This window comes from Malurus melanocephalus, unplaced genomic scaffold (assembly GCF_030028575.1).
Source record: "Malurus melanocephalus ecotype Western Australia unplaced genomic scaffold, MMel_1.1 scaffold_141, whole genome shotgun sequence".
NCBI lineage: Eukaryota > Metazoa > Chordata > Aves > Passeriformes > Maluridae > Malurus > Malurus melanocephalus.
In genome coordinates this window covers 1,609,498-1,630,888 of record NW_026623373.1, presented here as the reverse complement: position 1 = coordinate 1,630,888, position 21,391 = coordinate 1,609,498, and the positions used below count along the sequence as shown (strand labels likewise).

General features: G+C 40.1%; 1 protein-coding gene across 3 annotated transcripts; it reads left to right on the top strand.

Annotated features, from left to right (window-relative positions):
* Positions 1-790: 790 nt before the first annotated feature.
* Positions 791-21,009, top strand: LOC130576436 (carbonic anhydrase 13-like). 3 transcript variants are annotated; one of them, XM_057371113.1, is made up of 7 exons: positions 791-890; positions 7,422-7,619; positions 11,309-11,427; positions 14,690-14,785; positions 15,941-16,003; positions 16,873-17,028; positions 18,995-21,009. In XM_057371113.1, exons 1-7 carry the CDS (start codon positions 860-862, stop codon positions 19,106-19,108), a joined length of 777 nt encoding a protein of 258 aa, XP_057227096.1. In that variant the 5' UTR covers positions 791-859; the 3' UTR covers positions 19,109-21,009. The 3 variants fall into 3 exon arrangements, with proteins under 3 accessions (XP_057227096.1, XP_057227098.1, XP_057227097.1); XM_057371115.1 differs by lacking the exons at positions 791-890; positions 7,422-7,619 and adding exons at positions 7,648-8,741; positions 9,133-9,358; XM_057371114.1 differs by lacking the exons at positions 791-890; positions 7,422-7,619 and adding an exon at positions 7,648-9,358.
* The last annotated feature ends 382 nt before the right edge of the window (positions 21,010-21,391 follow it).

Here is a 21,391-nt window from a genome sequence, read left to right as displayed (position 1 = left end):
GCGCGGGACAACGCGGCCGGGCGCTGAGGAGCCGCACCGGGGACAGGCACCGGCGGAGCGGGGCGGTGTGTCCCTGTCGCTGTCCCTGTCCCTGTCCCTGTCCCTGTCCCTGTCCCTGTTCCTTCCCGACCCCTTCCCGGTACAGCCCGGCCCCGGCCCCGGCCCCCGCCCTGCCTGCGTCTCCCGCGCCTTCGCAGCCAGCTTTTGCGGCAGGGAATGCTGACAGCTCCTTGCTGCGCGCCTGCAGCCGGCCAAGCGCCGAGTCCAAGCTCCGCGTTGTCCCAAGCACCTGTCACCTGGCAGCTCCCGGCACACGGGGCGCTTGGATAAAAGAATGAATAACCAGTGGGTTGTGAGACGTCCTCCTGCCTCACAGCCCCGCCTGGGAAAACGTGGAATCTTCCTACGGCCGATTCCAAAGGGTACTGGGTTCATTCCCCTAGAGAATAAAAACGGGAGGGGATGCAGCTGTGCGCATTTCCCTTTACTTTCTGGAGTGGCGGACCCCAAGCTTGGTGACCCCAAGCAATGGACGTTCCCGTCTTTCCTTCAGCAMGGGGGCTGGCGGAGGGCAGCACCTTTCCTGTGTTGGAGCGGGTCCTCGAGAAATGGCACTGCCTTCCCCGGGCCGCCCCGACGGTGCTGGGGACGGATGGGCGGCGAAGGGCTTGGGGCGACAACAGGCACGGCCAGCCCGGGGGGCCGGAGCGCTGCACGCTCCTTATCAGCGCCCCAGGATCGGGGCGTCGCCGCCCGTCGCCTTCAAATCGGGCGCAGCCGCCTCTCCCGCCCCAGCCCGTCCCATCCCATCCTGTCCCGTCCCGTCCCGTCCGTGCCGTGCCGGCAGGAGAGCAGAGCCATGCTGCACTGGGGATACGACGAGCACAACGGTAGGGAACGGAACCCGTCGGGGTCCCGCGGGGAGCACATCCCGCCGCTGGCCTCGGCAACTCCCGCTCCCACGGGAGAGCTGGATGAGCTGAAATGCTTTATAGCGTGAGAGCGAGCAGATTTGTGTCTCGGCATTCTGCAAAGCAGGCGGCTGTGAGAGGTGTCCGTGYGTGCGGCATCGCCGGCAAAGCAGCGCCGGGTTTGGCTCTGGGTCGGTCTGTCGCGTTCCCCGCTGGGATTCGTTCTCTCGTTTAGCTGAACATTTGCGTGCACAGATCGAGTGCGTGGTAGACAGTCACACTGATCGGAGCTGCTGTACCAGCAGTGCCTTTCTGATTACAGCTGTGTTCTGCTTCTGTTCGCGGTGGGAAATCCTAGTAACTTGACTGCGTTATTTGAATGTTTAACTATGCACCTAAGAGGAGGTGCTTTTGGGTTTTAGTAGTTCCATAGTTTCCTTCATCTTGTCGGTCTTTGAAGTCCCCAGATGGGTTCATCAGCAGGCTTAAAGACTTTGCTCTGTTTTGCATTTTAAGTCATGCAAACGCTGCTCCTGTGTGCAGACGGTCTCACAAGTCATGCAAGTAGAAATGAAAGTGGTTTTGTAAATTGTGGGCTCAGCTCTGATAAAATRCATGGAATAACTTATATTGTTTGTACATAGAGAAATAAAACACTGTGGCACTAAAGGGAGACAGCTATATATTTGCATATACTAATGCCTGTAAGAATATGCTTTGTGTATATTATTATTTAGACTTTAGAATACTGTTCGTGCAAGTACTACCTTTCTTTCCTGGCTCTCTTGTTCCATCTTTTCTGAATGGATGCACTTTTCCTGAAAAACTGGGTGGTGGTGGATCACAGGGATGTTGCAATGATTGGGTGTGTTATCTGCTGTTGTGCAGTCTACCCTACCCCTCCCCTGAAGACGTAAATGGTTCTTGTTTTTCAATTTTTTTTTCTCCATAGGTTTCCATGCTTTGCGCTTCACCTGCACCGTCTAGATAAGACACCCACTTTCCCTCCCTTATCATATCTCTTCTTGTTTGCTATTCTCAACTTCTAGAGAGGGGAGGCCACCAGAATTTCTGTTGGGGTGGCCCTGGACCTTGCTTGAGGCCCCATTTCTTCTATAAAACTCTCTTGACTGATTGTCTGGTAGCATATTTGAGGTGGGGATTTGCCTTTCACTCCATTTTTGGAGCCCCGCAGAGTGGTGGGGTGCATAGTTCCTCATGAGTCCTTTCACAGACCTTTCACAGGAGGCTAAAGGAGGGAACCATGGATATTGAACTCTTCAGTGCTCTTCCCTAGCATCAGTTTTATTTCTCAGCTTTTTTTCTTTTAATGCATTTATTTTATTGATTTTCTTGTTTCTTGTGTGACTGAGTAGCAGATGAAGGAAATTGCTCTGGTTCTTGAAAACTTATATTGTCCTTCATATCTCTGAAAAAGTTTTCCTGAAACTAAGATTACGTTTTACGACTGAGACAGAAACAAAGTGAAAATAATTAAATCTGGTGTAGTTGTGTATTATGGTTGACTGCCTGARGAGTTGAAAAGACGTCTCTGTTCACTCTGGATTCTGCATTTGTTACTTGTAACRGTCGCAACATAAATCATTATGTGCGTAAAGTAAACTGTCAGATATTAAAACATACATGTCTGCATATGTGGAATATCTGTGTTTAAGGACATGRGCTCACTGTTATGTACAGAATTAAAAGTTTTGAGGATTGACCTYGGCTGGACATCAGGTGCCCACCAAAGCCACTGTATCACTCCCCTCCTCAGCTGGGCAGGGGGAGAAAGACTGAAAGACACATGGGTCAGGATAAGGACAGGGAGAGATCGCTCACCAGTCACCTTCACAGACAAAACAGACTTGACTTGGGGAAATTAGTTTTATTTGTTGCTTATCAAATCAGAGTAGGGTAATGAGAAAATGAAATATAATCTTTAAAACACCTTCCGTCCARCCCTCACTGTCTCCCAGGGCAACTTCACTCCTTATTTTCTCTATGCAGCTCCTTCAGCAGCTGCAGTCAGTTCACATGTTGCCTCTGCCTCTCCCTTCTCCTCAGTGGGAGGACTCCTCACACTCTGTGTCTGCTCCACTGTGGGATCCCTTCCACAGCAGACAGCCCTCCATGAACCTCTCCAATGTGAGTGCTTCCCACAGGCTGCAGTTCTTCACRAACTGCTCCAGTGTGGATTCCCCACGGGCCCCAATTACTGCCAGCAAACCTGCTGCAGCTTTGGCTTTCCATGGGGTCCTGCTCCAGCACAGGCTATCCATGAGGTCACAGCTTCCTTCAAGACACMTCCACTGTCTCCAGTTGTGACCCACCATGGGCTGAAGGTGGATCTCTGCTCCAGTGTGGACCTCCATGGGCTGCAGGYCACAGTTGCCTCACCGTGGTTTTCACCATGGTGCAGGGAATCTCTGCYCTGGCTCCTGGAACACACCCTCCACCTCCTCTTGGGGTCTGCAGAGTTGTTTCTTTSACATAKTCTCACTCCYGTCTTTYRACTGCTGTTGCATAGTAACTTTYCCCCCTTCTTAAACCYGTTATCCCAGAGGTGCTAGCCTGGCCCTGATGGGCCTTAGCCTTGTCCAGAAGTGGGTTTGTTCTGGAGCMAGCTGGCATCAGCCCTATTGGACATGGGAAGGCTTCAKCYGCTTCTCACAGAAGCCACAYCTGCAGCCTCCCTGCTACCTGYCATGCAAACCTAATGCAGAAGTTCTTGGTTACTTCRATGCATGTATTTCTGAAATACACTGAGGTATTATTTTATTTCTATGAAAACCCTGGCCTTTGCTGCCTAGACACTTTTTGTACCTCAGTTTTGATGTTGCTTATCTGTGGAGGCATAATACTGAAATCTTGAAAACTGGCTTCAGTGTGGCATCATGCATGCTTTTTGTTGCCTCTCAAGGTTCCTGTCAGGAGGAGAATGTTCTCACCCCTTCAGTCCTTTTTCATTTCCGGGGGAATTGCTTTATTTAAAAGGCGAATCACATAATGAGTAAGATTGGAAGGRACCAYAGTGGSAAATCAATTGCCCTCAATTTACTATTTGCTTAATGAAATATATGGAAATTATTTACCTGTATTGTCTATTACTGCAAAAATTATTCTTTATCTACTTACTACTGTAACACTGAGGCATTTTATAAATAAAAGGGATGTTAATTCGTAGAATTATCGAATCATTTACATTGCAAAACACCTTTAAGATACCTCAGTCCAGCCCTAACTCCTTAGACATTTTTTCTTTCTGAGAATAATTGCATAATTTTGATATTTGCTTTTAAAAAGGTGCTTAATTTTACTTATTATGAATTTTTGTTTGCTTTTAATTGAGTAGTCTTACTGTAACCTAATATGCAACCAGATTACTTGCAAACCTAACTATAAATTTAAGCACTCTGATAAACTGTGAATTCTCTTTAGMAATAAATGATGTGATCCTGTCAAGATCAGACCATACTAAAATAATGAATTTTCTTCATAGAATAACAAACTGTCAAAAAAAAAAAACCTCCAAAACCCTGTTTCACCTGTACAACCTCCATTTATGCACCTATAGAAACTCACAGGARCTCAACTGTACCCTGTGGTGTCTTGACTGGACTTGTCTCAAGTTATCCTGTTGATGAAATTTGTAATCTTTAGCTTCACCTAGATAATAACACAACACTGTGAGGTGCTATAGTGAGTTCATTTACCTGGAAAATTCCTACCTRCCTTTATTTTGAGATCTGTTTCATGAACTGGATGTGTGCAAGGCTGGTGAGTGGTATATACAGCGATAGTATGACCTAAAAGTGTCAAAGGCCATTGCCTTTGGTAACGCTATGTCCAAAAGAAAGACACAAAATCTTCAGAGCAGATGGTGCAGGTTTTTTTGTGATAAATCTTAGTCACAATGGCTTTGATTGTTAAGAGCTACTAGAAAATTGCCTCTAGCAACAGAACATTTTCCCAACAACAGGGGAGGATTTCATAAGTTCAAAAATTGGTATATTAATCACTTTCATTCAGTAAATGTAAAAATGAAGGGARGTGACTCAGAGCTACACTCCCTGGATATGTCTTAAAAAGTACGTACTTAGAAAACTGAAGTGTACATTATTTTAATATAGAGGCATCTAAATCACATCTGAATTCAGAAGGGATTTTCACCCTGGTGATCCCWCTGGCTTAAATTAGATTGTATGACATGCATTTGAACATCTCTTCCAACTGTAACGACTTTTTTTACAGCAGTCATGTACAAAGTTTGTATTGGGGTAGGGTCAGGATGCAAGTCATCCATATTATTTAATGCAAATAACTGCATTTTTTTTCTGAGACAGATCAAGAGGACCAAGTAATTAAGCACATAAATGTATTTTTACCTTTTCTCAGTTAAAGAATATTAGAAACATTAAAATTAAGTAGCAATAAGCTTTTTCTAAGCATCTCAAATCAGGGTGGTGAGCTATAAATTATGGAGTGGTGCTTCTTACAAATAAAATTSTGCATTGCATSTTTAACTGCAGGGTATTAGGTTCCMAAYRCAATTAAAATTATCTTCTARAATGAATGTAATTAGAGTATTGAATAGCTTTAATAACCATTTGTGAAAAGATTTAAGTTTGAACAGTTTTAGCTTCTGCCTTGGAAACTAATTAAGTTAATTTAGTTTAGATAATGAAATAATTAACAAAAGTACTTTTTAACAAATCATGACTGAAGTCCTTTGTCTTTGTTCTGAGGCTTAAGTCTTAGGCTGTTCTTTATAAGTTTTTCTCACTCCTATTTTTCAGTGCTTCTCGGAGGAGAAACATTCTCTGCCCAGGTGCTGTTGAAGCTGTGGCCCCACGGCGCTGTGGGCGCTTCCCTCCCTGATTTACTGCCAGGGTGCCTGGGTGCTTTTAGCACCTGTGAGTTTCTGAGCTATGTTCACTTCTATTGAAGTTGAGGAAAGAAATATATCTAACAGCTTTTGATGTTAGGCTATTAACCACTGCATCATACGTTTTCCTAATTTTTTATCATCTTGTTTAAGTGCTAAGCCATCTAGAAAGACCCAAACCCAATTTTTACACTGAGGTCAGTTATCTTCTGTATAAGGTGTTAGTTATGAGGATTTCCAGTGATGCAGATTTTATAAAACCAGGTTCTGATGCTCATATAATCTTATATCCAGTCTCTCTAAATTGATTTATTATGCTTCTTACCCATTATAAGCCTGGAGGAAAAACAAATGCTGGCTTTTCTTAATTCTGAAAGATTGTTTGCCCTGAAGACTTTCACCTTTCACCTTTCTCTTTTTTCTTTCTTCTCTCCCTTTATTTTCCCCTCCTTTCCRTCTTAAACCTTGTTTTCTGTGTTTACTTCATAGCATACATTCCCCAGGCAACTTACTGTTCTTTCTTTTTTTACCCTCATCCAAATATGATTAAATAATGGCACATATATTCTTATTGGGAAGTCTCTGATGTTTAGTAAGTAACAGATAACTCACACATCAATTAAGCTTTTCTTATTATTTTAGGGTGACMTATGCCATTTTCTCATATCCATATTATTGATTTATTAGCTTTTCAGCTGATGTTTGTCTTAGCCTGCTTGGAGCAAGGAAGGTTGAGATCACTAGTATTGATTAACAGCTTCTATAATTCTATAATTTCCACCTAARTCTGGCAAATGGTGCTGCATCTGTGACTGGAAGATCTACTCTCATCAGCAGGAGGTAGTAGAAATCCAAGCCTCATGCAGGCACCACGGTTCTGAGTGTTCCTGTTCTTTGATTTTGTAGTGCTACACTAGTGCTTGTGTATGTGTGCCTGTGTACATGGACACTTCATGATTAGAAAGTGACATTCTCTCTTTGTTGTGACAGCTGGTGTGCACAGTTAGTAGAGTGGGAGAAGGTGATTGGAGGTGCGGCAGTGCTTGGGTTCCAGGCACTGGCATCAGGCTCCAAGAACCACTCAGCATTTTTTGACATCACCAATCACCTTTTTTGACATCTCCCCATCTCATTCACAGTGATCAGTAGAAGATGTGTTCTCAGGTCTTTTGCAGCAAATTACTAAGGTATAAAAAAAATCCCTATTGGGGGCATTTGCCCAGAAAAGAGGTAATTCTTAAAGACATAGTGAGATATATTAGGCAAAAATGTYAGGTCAAAAATGTATTAGGGCATGGTACCTGTTGGATACAGGGTGCCTGATTTTAATGAGCATTTGTTATATGTGTATTGTGCATAGTTGGGTCTTAACTGGGAATAATTAAGTATCTACATACTGCATGTGGTCTTGTTTAAAGGTACGTGCAGGGTACATGAAGGGATCCTGAGAGCTGCTGTTGCAATATGATGCAGCAAAACTAGTTGAATATTTTGATCTGTGTTTTCCTGTTGCATCCTTTTTGAATTTAAAATATGCAATATAGGACAATTCGAGCAGAGTTTTCTTTCATAAGAATGAGRGTGCTGTTAACAATTTAGACTTCTCCTCCAATGTGTTGCAGGGCCTGCCCACTGGAAGGAGGTTTTTCCTGTTGCTAATGGAGACCGTCAGTCACCCATTGACATCAAAACTGAGGAAACCAAGTATGATCCCTCCCTCCGTCCTCTAAAGCCCAGTTATGATCCAGCTTCTGCTAAAATCATCCTTAACAACGGGCACTCCAGCAGTGTGGAGTTTGATGACACCGTCAACAAATCAGGTTTGTTCCTTTACTGCGGCACTSTGACTTCCTCCAGCAGTTCCTAAATAGAATGCCTACAGCATGGACATGTCTCACTGCTGAGTATGAACTTCTTATAAACAGTAAGGCTTTGCTCCTCTGGATGAGAGATTCCTTTTTTCCCTGTCTTCCAGCATGTTACAGTGTGGGAACATATTTGGATGCCAGTTCGAGGTTGTGTTTCTCCGAAAGTGCTGGGATTCCCTAGTCACAGGAGTGGTTTGATCCACCCCAACGAGCTGGATCGTGCCAGCCCCCTCTTTGAACAATGTTGTGTATAATTTTTCAAGTGCCGCTCTCTGTCACTGCAGATGAATCCTTTATGTTTCATTACAGGTTCATTCCAACCGAATCGCTCAAATCTCTTATCTGAATTTAGCTGAAGGTTTGGTTATAAGTTCTTCCCCTTTTTACAACCTATACCTGGACTTCTTGTGTCAAATAAGAGCCAATCCAGAATGAATGAAATAGATCCCAAGTAATCCCTTTTCTTCTCTGAAAAGTATTATCGCCCCAGTCTTTTCCAGGAGTATGCAACTTCCCTTTTTGCATGCAATAATTCTTATTTAGAAGTTCTCTGGTTTAGCCTAGTCTTTGTTATATTCGCGTCTTCATCCTTAAGACCTCTTGGATTTTGGGCAAGCCAGCATATCTCCCCTTCAAGACATAGGAATGCAGAATCCTCAAGCAATAAAATAATTTTGTGGCTGTGTGAGGCTTAACTGAGAATCCAGGATCACATGATGCTTTCACAAAGATCAGAGCCAGAGAGGGACTAAATTTTGATGATGATGTYCATTAGTCCTGAGAACTTATTAGCTCACTGTGGCAAGAGGGAGAGACATAGATGGAGACACCATCATGTTTTTGTTTCCTGAACWGTCTTAGTTTTAAATTTTCTGTCAACATTGGATGTTGCCTGAAAGCCACCAGCTGACCATCAGTGACCRGTCTGACCTTGTGTCAGATGCCACGGAACTTCGCAGAATTAATCTCTGCTTCGAGCCTAGTAGACGCTGGTGAACTAAAGCACATCTCTTAGAAAAATATGCAATCTTGATTTCAAATTTTCCAACGATGATGAACCTACCACAGCCTTTGGTAAGTTGTTCTAATTGTTAATTACCCTCACAAAAGAAAAAAAGGTAATGAATACACCAAGAACCTCTTCCACTCTCTTAACTCCRTGAGGTGATAGAGCCTGAACATAGTGTCTCTGTGGGCTTCCCCTAGTACCAAAGCAATGGTAATGTGATCCTCCTCTTACTGCTTTCCTCAGGCCATATCTCCAAGGATATAGTTCAAATCATGGCAAAGCACTGACAGATGTTGATCAGATAATTAACAGATAGAATCCCCAGTCTCCTTCAGAAGACTCCATGTCTTCTGTGGACCAGATTGTTCAATCCACATCATAAACTAAGTAATTCACAATTTTCCCTAATATTTGTCACTGACAAACTTTATCAGTCATGTTTTTGTTTTCTTTCAGGTCATTGCTCAAAAAATACTGAATTTTCTAGGGCCCAAATTTGGCTTCTGGGGGACCCCTGTGAAGTAAGAACTCCTGCCATGTGTTGGTTTCATGAAAAAAAAAAGAAATTAATTGATACTAAATGCATTAGCATCTTTTAATGAATAATTAATTGACTTCCATATGAACTATTTCTTCATTTTGGTCAACATTGGAACTAGGCTGTCAAGTCGTAACTGTTTGAGTAAGTCTGTTTATGCTCTTTGGTAACACATTAGCTCCATTCTTTGAAATTGTTCTATCGATCTTCCAGCATTTTTCAAAATTTGAGATCCTGATATTTGCCTTAAAATCTTCTGACTACCCTATTCCTTAATTACTGTTGGAAGGAAAGATGTTTCACAAATACATCAACAGGCCGTTTTCCACATTTTCAACAGAAGTGCTGCATGCTGGTGCATTTCTACATAATGGCTTTTCCTCAGCCAGTTAGAATGCCAACCTTTATGCGTTTCCAGGATCATTTTCCTCCATGCTTACAGTCCTTAAAASAAAGAATTTAAATGTGTCGCTGTCCCATCTCTGTTTGCTAAGCTTATAGGCTGTGTAAATGCATGTTTTTGAGTCAAAGCTTTAAGGAACTTAAATTTTTCCACATAGATTAAACAATCCCAGTTGCTTTTCATTATCCCAGCTACTTGTGTTAGCAGACAGGCAATTTAAAAATTCTTCTGCCATCTTTCTTTGGTCTATTTTGTTCCTAAGGAAGTTTAGGTTTTGGACTAAACSTAGAAGAGAGAAAAAAATTGCTATTGTCCTCCCTATTGCTCTTAATTAAAAAAAAATCTGGTTCAATCTCCCCTCATTTCCACTAAAAATTTCTATAATGAGCCATTAAACTATTCCAGACTGATTCCCAAACKCTCAGAGGACGTATGGRGCKAGGAGAGTGGAGTGATTTGTTTTGCAATTAATAAGCAATCTTTCTGAATGTGATTCACATTCAATTCCCTGTGCAGATATATTTTGATTCTAAGTCTGACGAGAAAATTATGAGCATTTGCAAAAGCAAAACTGTGAAAAGCCCACCCATGCACATGTTAGTTTGAATAGAATTAGAACAGAACAGAAATAGAACAGAACAGACTAGAATAGAATAAAGTAAACTCTTTCAGTTGGAAGGGACCTGCAATGATCATCTTGTCTGACTGCCTGAGGAATTCAGGGTAAAGAAAAGGTTAGAGCATGTTGGTAAGGGCATTGTACAAATGCCTCTTAAACTGATAAGCTTGGGGCTTTGACCACTCTCCAGGAAGCTTGTTCCAGTGTTTGGCCTTCGTGATAAAGAGATGCTTCCTAGATTCCAGTTTAAACCTTCACTGGCACAGCTTTGAGCCTTACCCACGAGTCCTATCACTGGATACTTGAGAGAAGAAACCAGCAGCTCCCTTTCTGCTTCCCTTCCACAGAAGTTGTAGAGAGCCATGAGGACAACCCTCAGCCTCCTTTTTCCAAACTAGACAGATCAAAAGTACTTAGCTGCTCCTTATAGGACGTGCCTTCCAGCCCTGGCTAATTGTCAGTAATATTGCAGTTGTACAATGCCTATGTAGCATTGTATTGTATTTAATTTYGTTTAGGTTAATATAAACTCCTTTTTCTCAGACTTCAGTCTGATATAAGTGGATCTAGTTGCAAATGAAGGAAAGAGACCTGAACATTTGTTAAGCTCCCACTATTTTCCTCCAAATTTCAAAGAGGAAAAGAAATTCTGCTGACATTACATTTTTATGACCCTGCTCCTTATGCATAAAACCAATATTTTGAGCTTAAWTTCTTAGTGATTCTTTTGAGTATAATCAAGAGAGGAAACCCATGAATGTTCCAAAAAAAAAGGTATTTTCCCATTTACTGAGAAATACCCAACCCATAGCAAGACAACCTTGGTAATAACAGTATACCCTTTAGTGGGCTATAACCCTCTAATCTCCCCATAAATGCCGTTTTCGTAGTCATATCCTCAACAGATGAGGGTTTTTTCTGTAGTACTTGCAAGAAATGGGAAGCCTTCTGAGACAGCTTATAARCAGGAGCAGAGGACTGTCTGAAGACTGAAGTCTGGTGTGAGGTTAGAGGATATGGGTAGAGACTCCCATTCTCTCAGTGATGTCTTTCCCTCTGCTTGGGTTTCCAGTGCTGACTGGGGGGCCACTCAGTGGGACCTACAGGCTGCGCCAGGTTCACTTCCACTGGGGATCCAATGATGAAGCCGGCTCTGAGCACATGGTGGATGGGATGAAGTATGCGGCAGAGGTAAGGCTTTGTGTGGGGTCATCTGTACTGCTAAGCTTGTGACTAGTATTCCATTGCAAGAATAATGTTGCCCGTCCTCTTCCTGCTTTTCATCTTCCCCTCATTTTATCAAAAGACAAGCGGTCTTCCTGAAGTGTTGCATGTTTGGTCCTTTCTCAAAGGAGAACCTATTTGAAAGCTTTGGAGAGGATTAAAAAAAGGAGTACAGAAGACAAGAGCTTGATAAGAGCAAGACCTAATGTTCAACAGTTATTTTAAACTWTTCATTGTCTCTTCCTTGGAGAACATTTTCAAAAAGTCATCTTCGGTGACAAACCACAGAATTATTGGATTTGGGGCCTGTGTAGTGTAAAGTTTATGCAAGACTCAGGAATGTTGCATTTTGTGGTGTGCTTGGCAATGTGGTGCTTATGACTGAAAACCACACTTTAAAATCTGTGGGATGCCTACTAGCTGTGGGGTACTGTGTTTCAGTTGAGGTGCTGTGCCACAGGGAACAGTGCACCATCTGCTCTGGCATTGAGTGTTCACTCCTGCTCTGTCTCCTTTGGTGCATTTCACTAATCTGCAGGGAAAAGTAGTCAGTATGAGATTCCTCTTTGCAAATGGAAGTAACATGAAATATTTTGATGAGAGTGAGATCTTTAAAACCAGTTTCAGAGGTTTCTGGGGTTAAAAAGGAGTAAAAAGTGTAAAAATAAATTGACRAAAGGGATAATGCTACAGAAGAAAAAAATGTAATGTATGCACTGTGGTGTGATCAAATTTTGCTGGAAATGCTATAAGAGATACTGATCAGGAAAAAAGATCAGTTTTCTAACAGTAATGGGGAAAAGTGACATTTGCAGTGTTTAAAGGCTTATGTTTTCCACAGGAWCCAGGTGAGATGGAATATAAAGAATTAATAGAGGTGCTTTAAAACCATTAAGTACCAAACCCAAATTTCTAGCTGAGAAAATTTATCTGTTTTCCATCTAAGAAACCAAGTGGAAGGAGCAAATATCTCTGAATTTCTAGCCAGTCTAAAAGCCTTTCTGTTACCTGTTGGTTGCGTAACCRTCCACAAGAAGCTCTCTTGATGTCACTTTGGCTTTGGGATAAGAAACTAAGAATTAAAACCAAGGCTTCTGAATATTGTTCACACAAAAGAAAATACCTAAGAARCAGACATGAAGATGGTTTCAGTGCTCACCTTTGTAAGGAAAATATGCAAGATTTCAAGAAAAGACATCGACTGAATTGAAGAGTTAATGTRCAGGTAAAGAAGATTTCAAGGTTTGGCACCTAAGCCCACTGGGAAGCGGAAGGGATCCATGGCTCCATTCTTTGTGACAGCATACAGTCTGATCAAGGTCTCTTCACAAGCTGCAGTGACAGAGTGGTGGTAAGACGGGATATATTCCTTAAAGAGAAGTCACAAGCCATTGAGAACGGGTCTGTACCCAAAAGTGTTTCACRCTCTGTTTGTCTGGGGGTTTTGTTTATTGGAGGATTATCTTTTTGGGTTTTTTTTGGCAAAACTAAGAGGGAGTGGGAGTAGGCTTTTGGTAGCAGTGGGAATTACCCTTTTTGTTGTTCAGTGGGTTGGTTTTGGTGGCTGTTTTTTTCTTTTTTTTTCCAAATTCACAATAAAAGTAATTTCTCACTAAGAGTATCTGTTTCCTTTTTGTGTATGTAACAATGTAATTAAAAGTTGTTCAATGTAGGTCTGTGAACTTAAAATGGGAGGCTGTGCTGACACTCCGAGCTCCAGGATATTAATGAACTTGAGGAAGGTTTAGTGGACCATGTTTTCCTCCTTGTTTAGTTTATAATATTCTTTGCAAGTTTCCTTCAAGGATTTCTAAAGCTGTGAGCCAGCATGTGTGTCGTTGTGGACCTACATGAATTATTATTGACTACAGTGGGTTTCCTTACTTTCTTCAGCACTTTAGACCCCAAATGCTTAATAAACATTGATCTCAAGTAAGACCAAGTCAAAGTTCCATTTTACAGATATGGAAAATTGAAACTCATAGATGTTAGGCAAGGATTGATATTTAAAATCTTCATACTCCTAGATCCCTATTTCAACCTTGCAGCTATGTTGCTTCACATAGAAATCCTTTAAAGGAAGTTTCAGCTTTCCTAAATTGTTCTTATTTTACTTGTCTCATAGGTGCTGAATTCCAAAATGAAGCCTCTTTTTCATGGGTTCATCCCAATTTATGAAATTCATTGGAGCTKCTTTTCAGCATTCTTAAAGTCCAAAATCTGAAAAGATGGTCACCAATTTTAGAAAAGCCAATCTTGTGTTCTGCTTCTGAGCATCTTTATCTGAAAACTATATGTAATAAGATTCACTAATCCATTGGGGATTTGTGAAAGTAATTAATGTTTGTGAATTACTTAGACTTAAGTGCTGTGTGAGTGTGTTCCCTCCAGTTTGGCAGTCAGACCACTGCTCAAGGCTGGGACATCCTGGCACTTCCTGGGAACCAGGAGCTCCSATCATAAAGTGTGGTCAGGAATTAGGAAACCTGGTTTAGCAGGAGGGACTTAGGTGGCATGGAAGTAGACATCACAGGCTTTTCCTCCTTCCACATGTTTGGGTAGTGTCTTTAAGCCTCTTAGGCAAATATGACACGGTATTTCCAGAATAATGCATATTGGAAACATAGATGCTCAAACCTGAGATAATCAAGCTGCTTGTGAGAGCATCGCTACTGGTAGTCATAGAAAATGACATTTGAAAAGTGTCAAAACTRAAATGCTGATCTTGCCTTCAGCTAAACAAGGGAAAAGGGGTCATTGCAAGTTTAATGTATTTGCCTGTTTTCTAGCTATTTATGTGGCTGATTAATGTTGCTGAAAGCTTGATTAAAGAAAAAGAGGAGTAAAATACTAATGACATCCTCATGAATTTCAATCACTTTTTAAAATCAGCTGTACTAAAAACAGATTTAAAACCTTTCATTATATAACCATTGGCTTTCTTGTCTGAACTTCTCAGTTCAAAATCTGGGGACCCAACAGCAATTTGACAAGGCACTGTGGTGTTCTTATTGCTGCTAAATTTTGAATAATCCCAGCCACTGAAAATGCTTTTGCCATTAGTGTGAACTACATATTTACTGATTTCATTAAATACCTGCATTTAGAATAGTGAATGGTTCTGCATACAAAAGAGTGAAGTAGAATATCAAATCCAGTACAGTTGTAATATTCATTTGCCACTCGAGTTCAGCGAGAGTTGATGCTGTCTGTGTCTCTTGCTTTTCAGCTTCATGTGGTCCATTGGAACTCAGAGAAGTATTCCAGTTTTGTTGAGGCAGCTTCTCAGCCAGATGGATTAGCAGTCATGGCTGTATTTCTGAAGGTAAGAAGAGTCTGCTTCAGCCCTTATAATACATCTGCATTATAAGCCCATAGAGRTAATGATTGTTGTAATTATTGCTGAAGAGTTGTTATACTTATTGCTTTATACTTATCTCCTTCATAGTGTTTAGCTGCCAATATAGAGTGGTGTGCTTCCTTTAAGAATAAAAATACCAGATTAATAGATATTTCAAGACAGTCAAACACTTCAGTTTTCCTAGTCTGCACTCCCATACAACATTAGATGTGGAACTTAATTCAGCTGCTCCTRTATGTGTCCCAATAACTTGTTCTTGACTAGCAAGTTCCTTTAGGGGRACAGCTTGATTTCAAAGTTTCTTTAATGGCTTGCTTCTGGGCTGATAGTTTCTTCTAGAAAATAATAATAATAATAACAATAACAGTAACATTAACAACAATGTGAAAACAAACTGGAGAATTTCCTAATAATTATTTTATATCTTTTTGTCTTCTCTACCTGTTCTAAGATTAAATTCATGCAACAGCTTCATTGACTTCTGTTTGAAGAAGCAGATGGGGAATTCACACAATCTATGGCAAAAGACAGGGCTTTGGTAAAATCTGTGGTTTCTGGTGGCTGACACAATCTCCTGAGAACAGCTGTTACTGGTGCTGGCACAGTCAGAGAGCCATTCCATGCAGCAGTTACAAAGAACTGCTTCAGCAATTCAGCARTTCTGTCTTGTCATTTTGCATTTCAGTGACTCAAGGGAAGTGTCACCGGATTTCTTAGCACACAAATTTTGTTTGGAATGTTCTTACATAAGAACAGTGTTTTCAATGGTACAAGCAATTTAAGTTTCTGATGTTAGTCTGTAACTTTTAATAGCCCACATTTCAAAACATGAAAAACAAATTATTCATATTTCCCTGTAGTGAAAAGTTTGTAATTCTTTTGTTGCTGAAATAATTACTATGAGTAGCCAAAATACTATCAGCAAAGGAGTGGATCTTCTTTATGACCAGTATTATTTTTAAGGACCAGCTAGTCAAAGGCTTGTTCTCAAAAAGGCATCAGCTCTTACAGTCCTTTGGTACAGTTATATAAGGCAGTTTCATTATGCATTTGCTTTTTATTATTTTTTTTTATTATTCTCTGGAACTCCAGTGTTTCTTTTTTGTTTGGTGTCAATAGATTGGTGAATGCAACCCTCARCTGAAGAAGATTACTGACCGCTTGGACACCATCAGAATCAAGGTGAACAAGTATTCCAAAAGAATACGAATATTGGTGGTTGCTTTTGTTGTTCTGGTGTGGTTTTTGAAAAATTTTTGAAGCCTGTCTGCTACTCCCTGCACCTTCATGTTTCCTAATCCCTAGCAATCAATACACGATTTAATATGTGCATTCTATTTAGGTTGAAAACTAAGTAGACAAAAAGTAATTTTTGCACAGTAAAAGATCAGAGGAAAAGGCTAATTCCTCACAGAACCCAGTGTCTGATAAATCTGTTGCTATGAGGCTAGTTACAGGGGAAAAACATACTTCATTGAAAATTATGGAAAAAATGAGGGAAAGACTTCCTCTCCTGCTTTACTGAGGTACAGGGTGAGAAATAACCTATTGTTTATGTGTGAGAAATAACCTATTGTTTATGTGAGCCTCTCACATGATGGTTCAGAAGGACATCTCTGGCCTGTTATCTGGTACAGGGAGAAGCAGTAGTACCTCTTGGGAAGAGTGGGTGGGGAGGAAAACAAGTGGCAGTAACTTGTAGGGTTACACTGGCAGCCCCATAGACACCACACTGAAAGTCTAACATCTTCTCTCCCCACAACTTCCATGGCCATCTGTAACTTGTCATGGCCATCTGTAAGTTGGGGAGCCTGTGCTACCATGGCACCTTTGACAGTATCCTGCTGGCATCAAGGAAAGGCACAGCAAAACTGCCACAGAGGTGAGACTTCATCAGAAGGGCACTGATGAGGAGGTCCTGTCTTCACTCAAGATGCTGCCAGCCCACCTTRTAGTGGAAAAAGCTCTACCTCCTTAGGCATGACTGACCTTGGCCTCTTGCTTTTAAATAATATTGCCCTGGTATTTATTTTTCTTTTATTTCTTTCCAGGGGAAAAAAGCACTATTCACAAACTTTGATCCTAGCTGTCTGCTTCCCAAGTCCCTGGACTACTGGACTTACTTTGGCTCCCTCACTGTTCCCCCTCTTCTTGAGAGTGTCATCTGGATTATTYTGAGAGAGCCCATAACTGTTTGTTCTGAACAGGTATTCTTTGATTTTTTGCTGCTATAGAAATGTTGCTTATGTAAATGTCACTCAAAATTATGGGKTTTTGCAGACCTTGGCATTGCATACCTTATAAGATTTTCAAAAGGCAAAATATGGTGATGGTTAGAAATTCCAGAATTCCATTTGATTTAATTATTTGCATATCCTGCTCAAACTTTGTCTTTGGCATTTTTATCTGGCAGATAAAAGTAAATTTTGAAATGAAAAGTAAATTTTGTCTTGCATTCCAAATATGTAAAACTTGATGAATATAATAGAATTGTGAGATGTGAATWCAAGTAGTAAGTTGGTGTTATGCTGAGCTGTCTCAGGAAAACTTCGATACTACATAAAAGTCTTATTTACATTTCTCGTTAAAGCTTCATGCTGTATCTTAACTTGGCAGCAGTGACACCCAGCGGGCTGGTCCTCTTGGGTGTRAAGTTTTTCTGAGTAGAGAGCACATACTCAGCAGAAAGTTACTTCAGTCTTTGTTCAAAATGTTCCCTGAATGGGTTSCTTGTTAGGAAACCTCAAATTCTGTTTGTAATTGATTTGAAGTCATRTATTTGCTCAATGTGTGTGTCCATRTCTCTTCCTCAYTCCCCTCAATCTGGCTTTGTAAGGCACTCTCCAATATGTGTAGGATTGAAAACTTGTGTTGAGTTTCCATAAACTTTCCAAAGACAAGCCATTGTTCAGGTTAAAAGCTTCTTATCTGGGCAAATCTGTAATTAATACATTTTAGAATGTGAAATGCTGTATACAAACAGCCATGTGTAATACATTCAGAGGACCTGGTCTGGGAAAGTGTCAAGTATAGTGATTCTTTATTAGACATTTTTCATAGACTTTAGCTATATYTCATATATTGAAGTAGAAATATGCTATATTATTATAAACATGCACGTAGCTGAATTGTTTTTTTTCCAGTAATGTCCACCATTTTGACTGATTAGTCAACACCATGACTGATACTGTTCTACCATTTAATTTTATTCCTTTGTATTTCTTTAAGGTTTGTATTTCTTTAAGGCTTKAGAGTTTACTACTGGCTTTTGGTTGCATTTTTCAGGTGGAAAGAAATTTAAAATAGCTTTTAAGTTTTTAGACACTTATAAGGGTCTGAATTACAAATGTTAGCTTTAGATGGGGTGAAGCAAGATAGAATTTATGTTCTTTGCTCTTAATGCCATTATGATGCAATGTGCCATACAATATTTCAAATGCTCTATTATATTGKAGTGGTTTTTGTGCTGTCCTACCTTTGATAACCTAGAAGGGAAGCAAGGTGATATATAGGAATAGTAAATACTGGAAATAGTAGAAATGAAACAAAATTCTGAACTTAGGTCAGAAGTCAGGCTTGGATTTCCCAGGGTTTAGACATGGACCTCTGATAGGGGTTTCTGCTGAGATCAGCATATGCTGAATTAGGAATAATAGCTTGTCCTGTGTCTTCACAAGGGAAGAATTTGAAATCTCCCCTGGTTTGAGTAAGGGCTAATTGCAGAAGCTTTCTGTAGCACCACACCTGCAATTCCAGGTTAATTGTGAATATACTCTTTGAACAAGGAAATATACACAGAATGATTTTATGATAAAAAATATAATCTTATTTTTTTGCAAAAAGCATTTAAGAATCTCCAAACCRTGAAATCCAGCTAAAAAAATATAACCCACTCCCTGGTTTAGATCAGGCTATGGAAGCCAGTGTGAATAAAGGAAACAAGTAATCCTTATACACCTGTTGACATGTATTTGGGGATGTTTCTCAGTAGTCATCCTTTTTCGTTTACAAGGATAGAAATAGTGAAATTGCCATTCCCCATATGCTTTAATAAAATACACTTCTATTCTCTCAGGTGGAAAAAAGTGAMAAGTGTCTTTAATATTTACATATTTTTTCATTAGCATCAACATGAGGGCTTTCTGCTGAACCTTATATCTCTTCTGGTTACAGCTGGCCAAATTCCGCAGCCTCCTGAGCACTGCTGAGGATGAAGTTGCCTGCTACTTGCTGAGAAACTTCCGGCCTCCCCAGCCCCTAAGGGGACGAGAAGTCAGAAGGAATTAAAGGAGTAAAGCCAGAGTAGTCTCCCTCTGAAACCAAAGGCTGAATCAATTTTAATAGTTACTATACTTTGTGATTTTAATTTTTTTTCGTGGGTTGTTTTAACAAATAGTTGTTGTTTTATTAGTGGCTACCCTGCAGTCATTTCTCACAGACAAGTATGCCTGGAGTTGTCATGGGTTCATAGATTTTAACAGGTCTGACTGGGTTTGAGTGCATTGGCTTGGAAGCACTGAGCCACCAGCATTGCATGCATAGAGGTCACTGCTAATCATGAGGGTCAAATGTGAAGGAGGTGCCCAGATCTTGCCACCAAATTACTGAACAGGATCCCTGGTATTACTGACAGTCTTTTGGTCTCTAACATAACATTTAGCTTCTATATAAACCCCACACTGCAATTCTCCAAGAAAAAAGTATTCCAAGGGGGTGTAATTTCATTGCTTACTTTTGCAATACCATGCGTTCTTTCTTATAAAAAGCAGTAATGACTAACAGCATTTAAATAAAACAGATATTTATGTGATCCTGTTATTCTGGATGCTTTGTAGCAGTAATATGTATTGATTTATGGGTTTTTTAAAAACAAATAGTAGGGATTTTGTATATTGCAAGATCATGTCAGGTGGATTAAGTATTCCTGAACTTCACAGTGTGATGAGATGAAATTATCCTGAAACCTGAAAACTGGAAGGGCATAGAGGGGACCTGTTTGTACTTAAATGCAGTTCATTGCATTTGGTGACAATAAAGGACTATGACACTATATCCACATAACATCAGACTTTTCCCATTTAAAATCATGAGGAAGGAACAATTATGCTCTAGATTGTTGCATGCTGCAATGTGAATACCTCTCATCTTGCTGTGGAGCACAGCACTACTCAGGTATAGAATGTCTCAAGGTAGTTGCTGATGTTCTGCTGTCATAGTTGAACTTCAGTATTTGCACTTATATTCCAACACCAAAGAGAATAGTCAGAGTAAGCCAAAGAAATCAGAATCAAGTCAACATCTAATAAAAATCTCAGCCCTCAATAGCAATATGTTGAAATATCTGTCTTTGTGAGTTGACTTGAGCCTATGTTTCTCTCAGGAGCTTTTGTTATCTGAATAGATTGGGTTTTTTTACACCAAATATTTTTATTATTTCTATGAACTTACCATAGGATGTAGTTTAGGATAGAATTATATTTACTCTCAAACRGCAAAAACTACATAGTGAACTCCAGGGATACCTGCAACAGGCAGCTAGAGGTTTTACTGGCAGCAAGTAACACCAATCTCTGTAGTACTTCTGACCAATTAATCTTCCATGACTGCTTTCCTGGAAACTTTTTTTTATAGGTTTTTATATCCTCTGCCTTTTACCTCAGTGGGTTGTTTGATCTTAAATGGACAAACATGAGGGAAATCACAATCAGGATTCAATTTATATTCTTTTTTATAACAATAAATTAGATGTAGAGATATAAGTATTTTGTCTTAGTTTAAGGTAAGTGGACTTACTTGTTTTTTTCTCCCCAAAATGTAGCTATTATATCCTGCAAGGCCTCCCAATGTATTTTGAATATTTTCTGAAGAAAAGAGCACAAATAGGCCATTGGAAAAATAAAAGGCTTTTAGCAGCACTGAAAAGAAAAGCAGGAGTATGTTGTATGTTTTCACACCCTCTTTTAGACTTAGGATTGGATCTTGTATGTTTTCCTGTTATATGAGTAGTTACAAAATGTGAGAAAATGTTTATGGATTGCAGGAAGGATACAAAGTTTGTTTGCCTCAGAAGAGAAAAGAATAAGGCTACTGMTTCATATTGTAAACAGAAGTTTTACATAATTTTTACATATTGTAAACAGTAGAGTTGATCCAGTGTTTTTATATTTTTAAGGATTTTGTCAAAATAAAAAAATGGATTTTATGAATGTGTCTTGTATTTTCTGTTGAAGAGCTTAAAGTTTCACAGAGAAGGCTTTAGTTTTATAACTAGCACCTGCAACTTTAGGTCCTGAAAAAATTGTCACCCATCATTTGCAGTCTGTATTTGGGCAGTGTAGTATTAGTATCATGTTCTTATGTTCCAATAAAATAGTTTTGGCAGTGGTAAGACATGCAATCAATTCTACAAGTTTCWGATAGTGCATTTTTGAACTATTGACTATTTTTATAGTTACGCTAATAAGTTTTAGAAGTCATCATGCAAAGCAATTCCCCTTATATGGAGATGCTATGTTCACGTTAGATTAGCCTAGCTGAAAGTGGTGACATCCAAAAAAGATTAGAAATGCT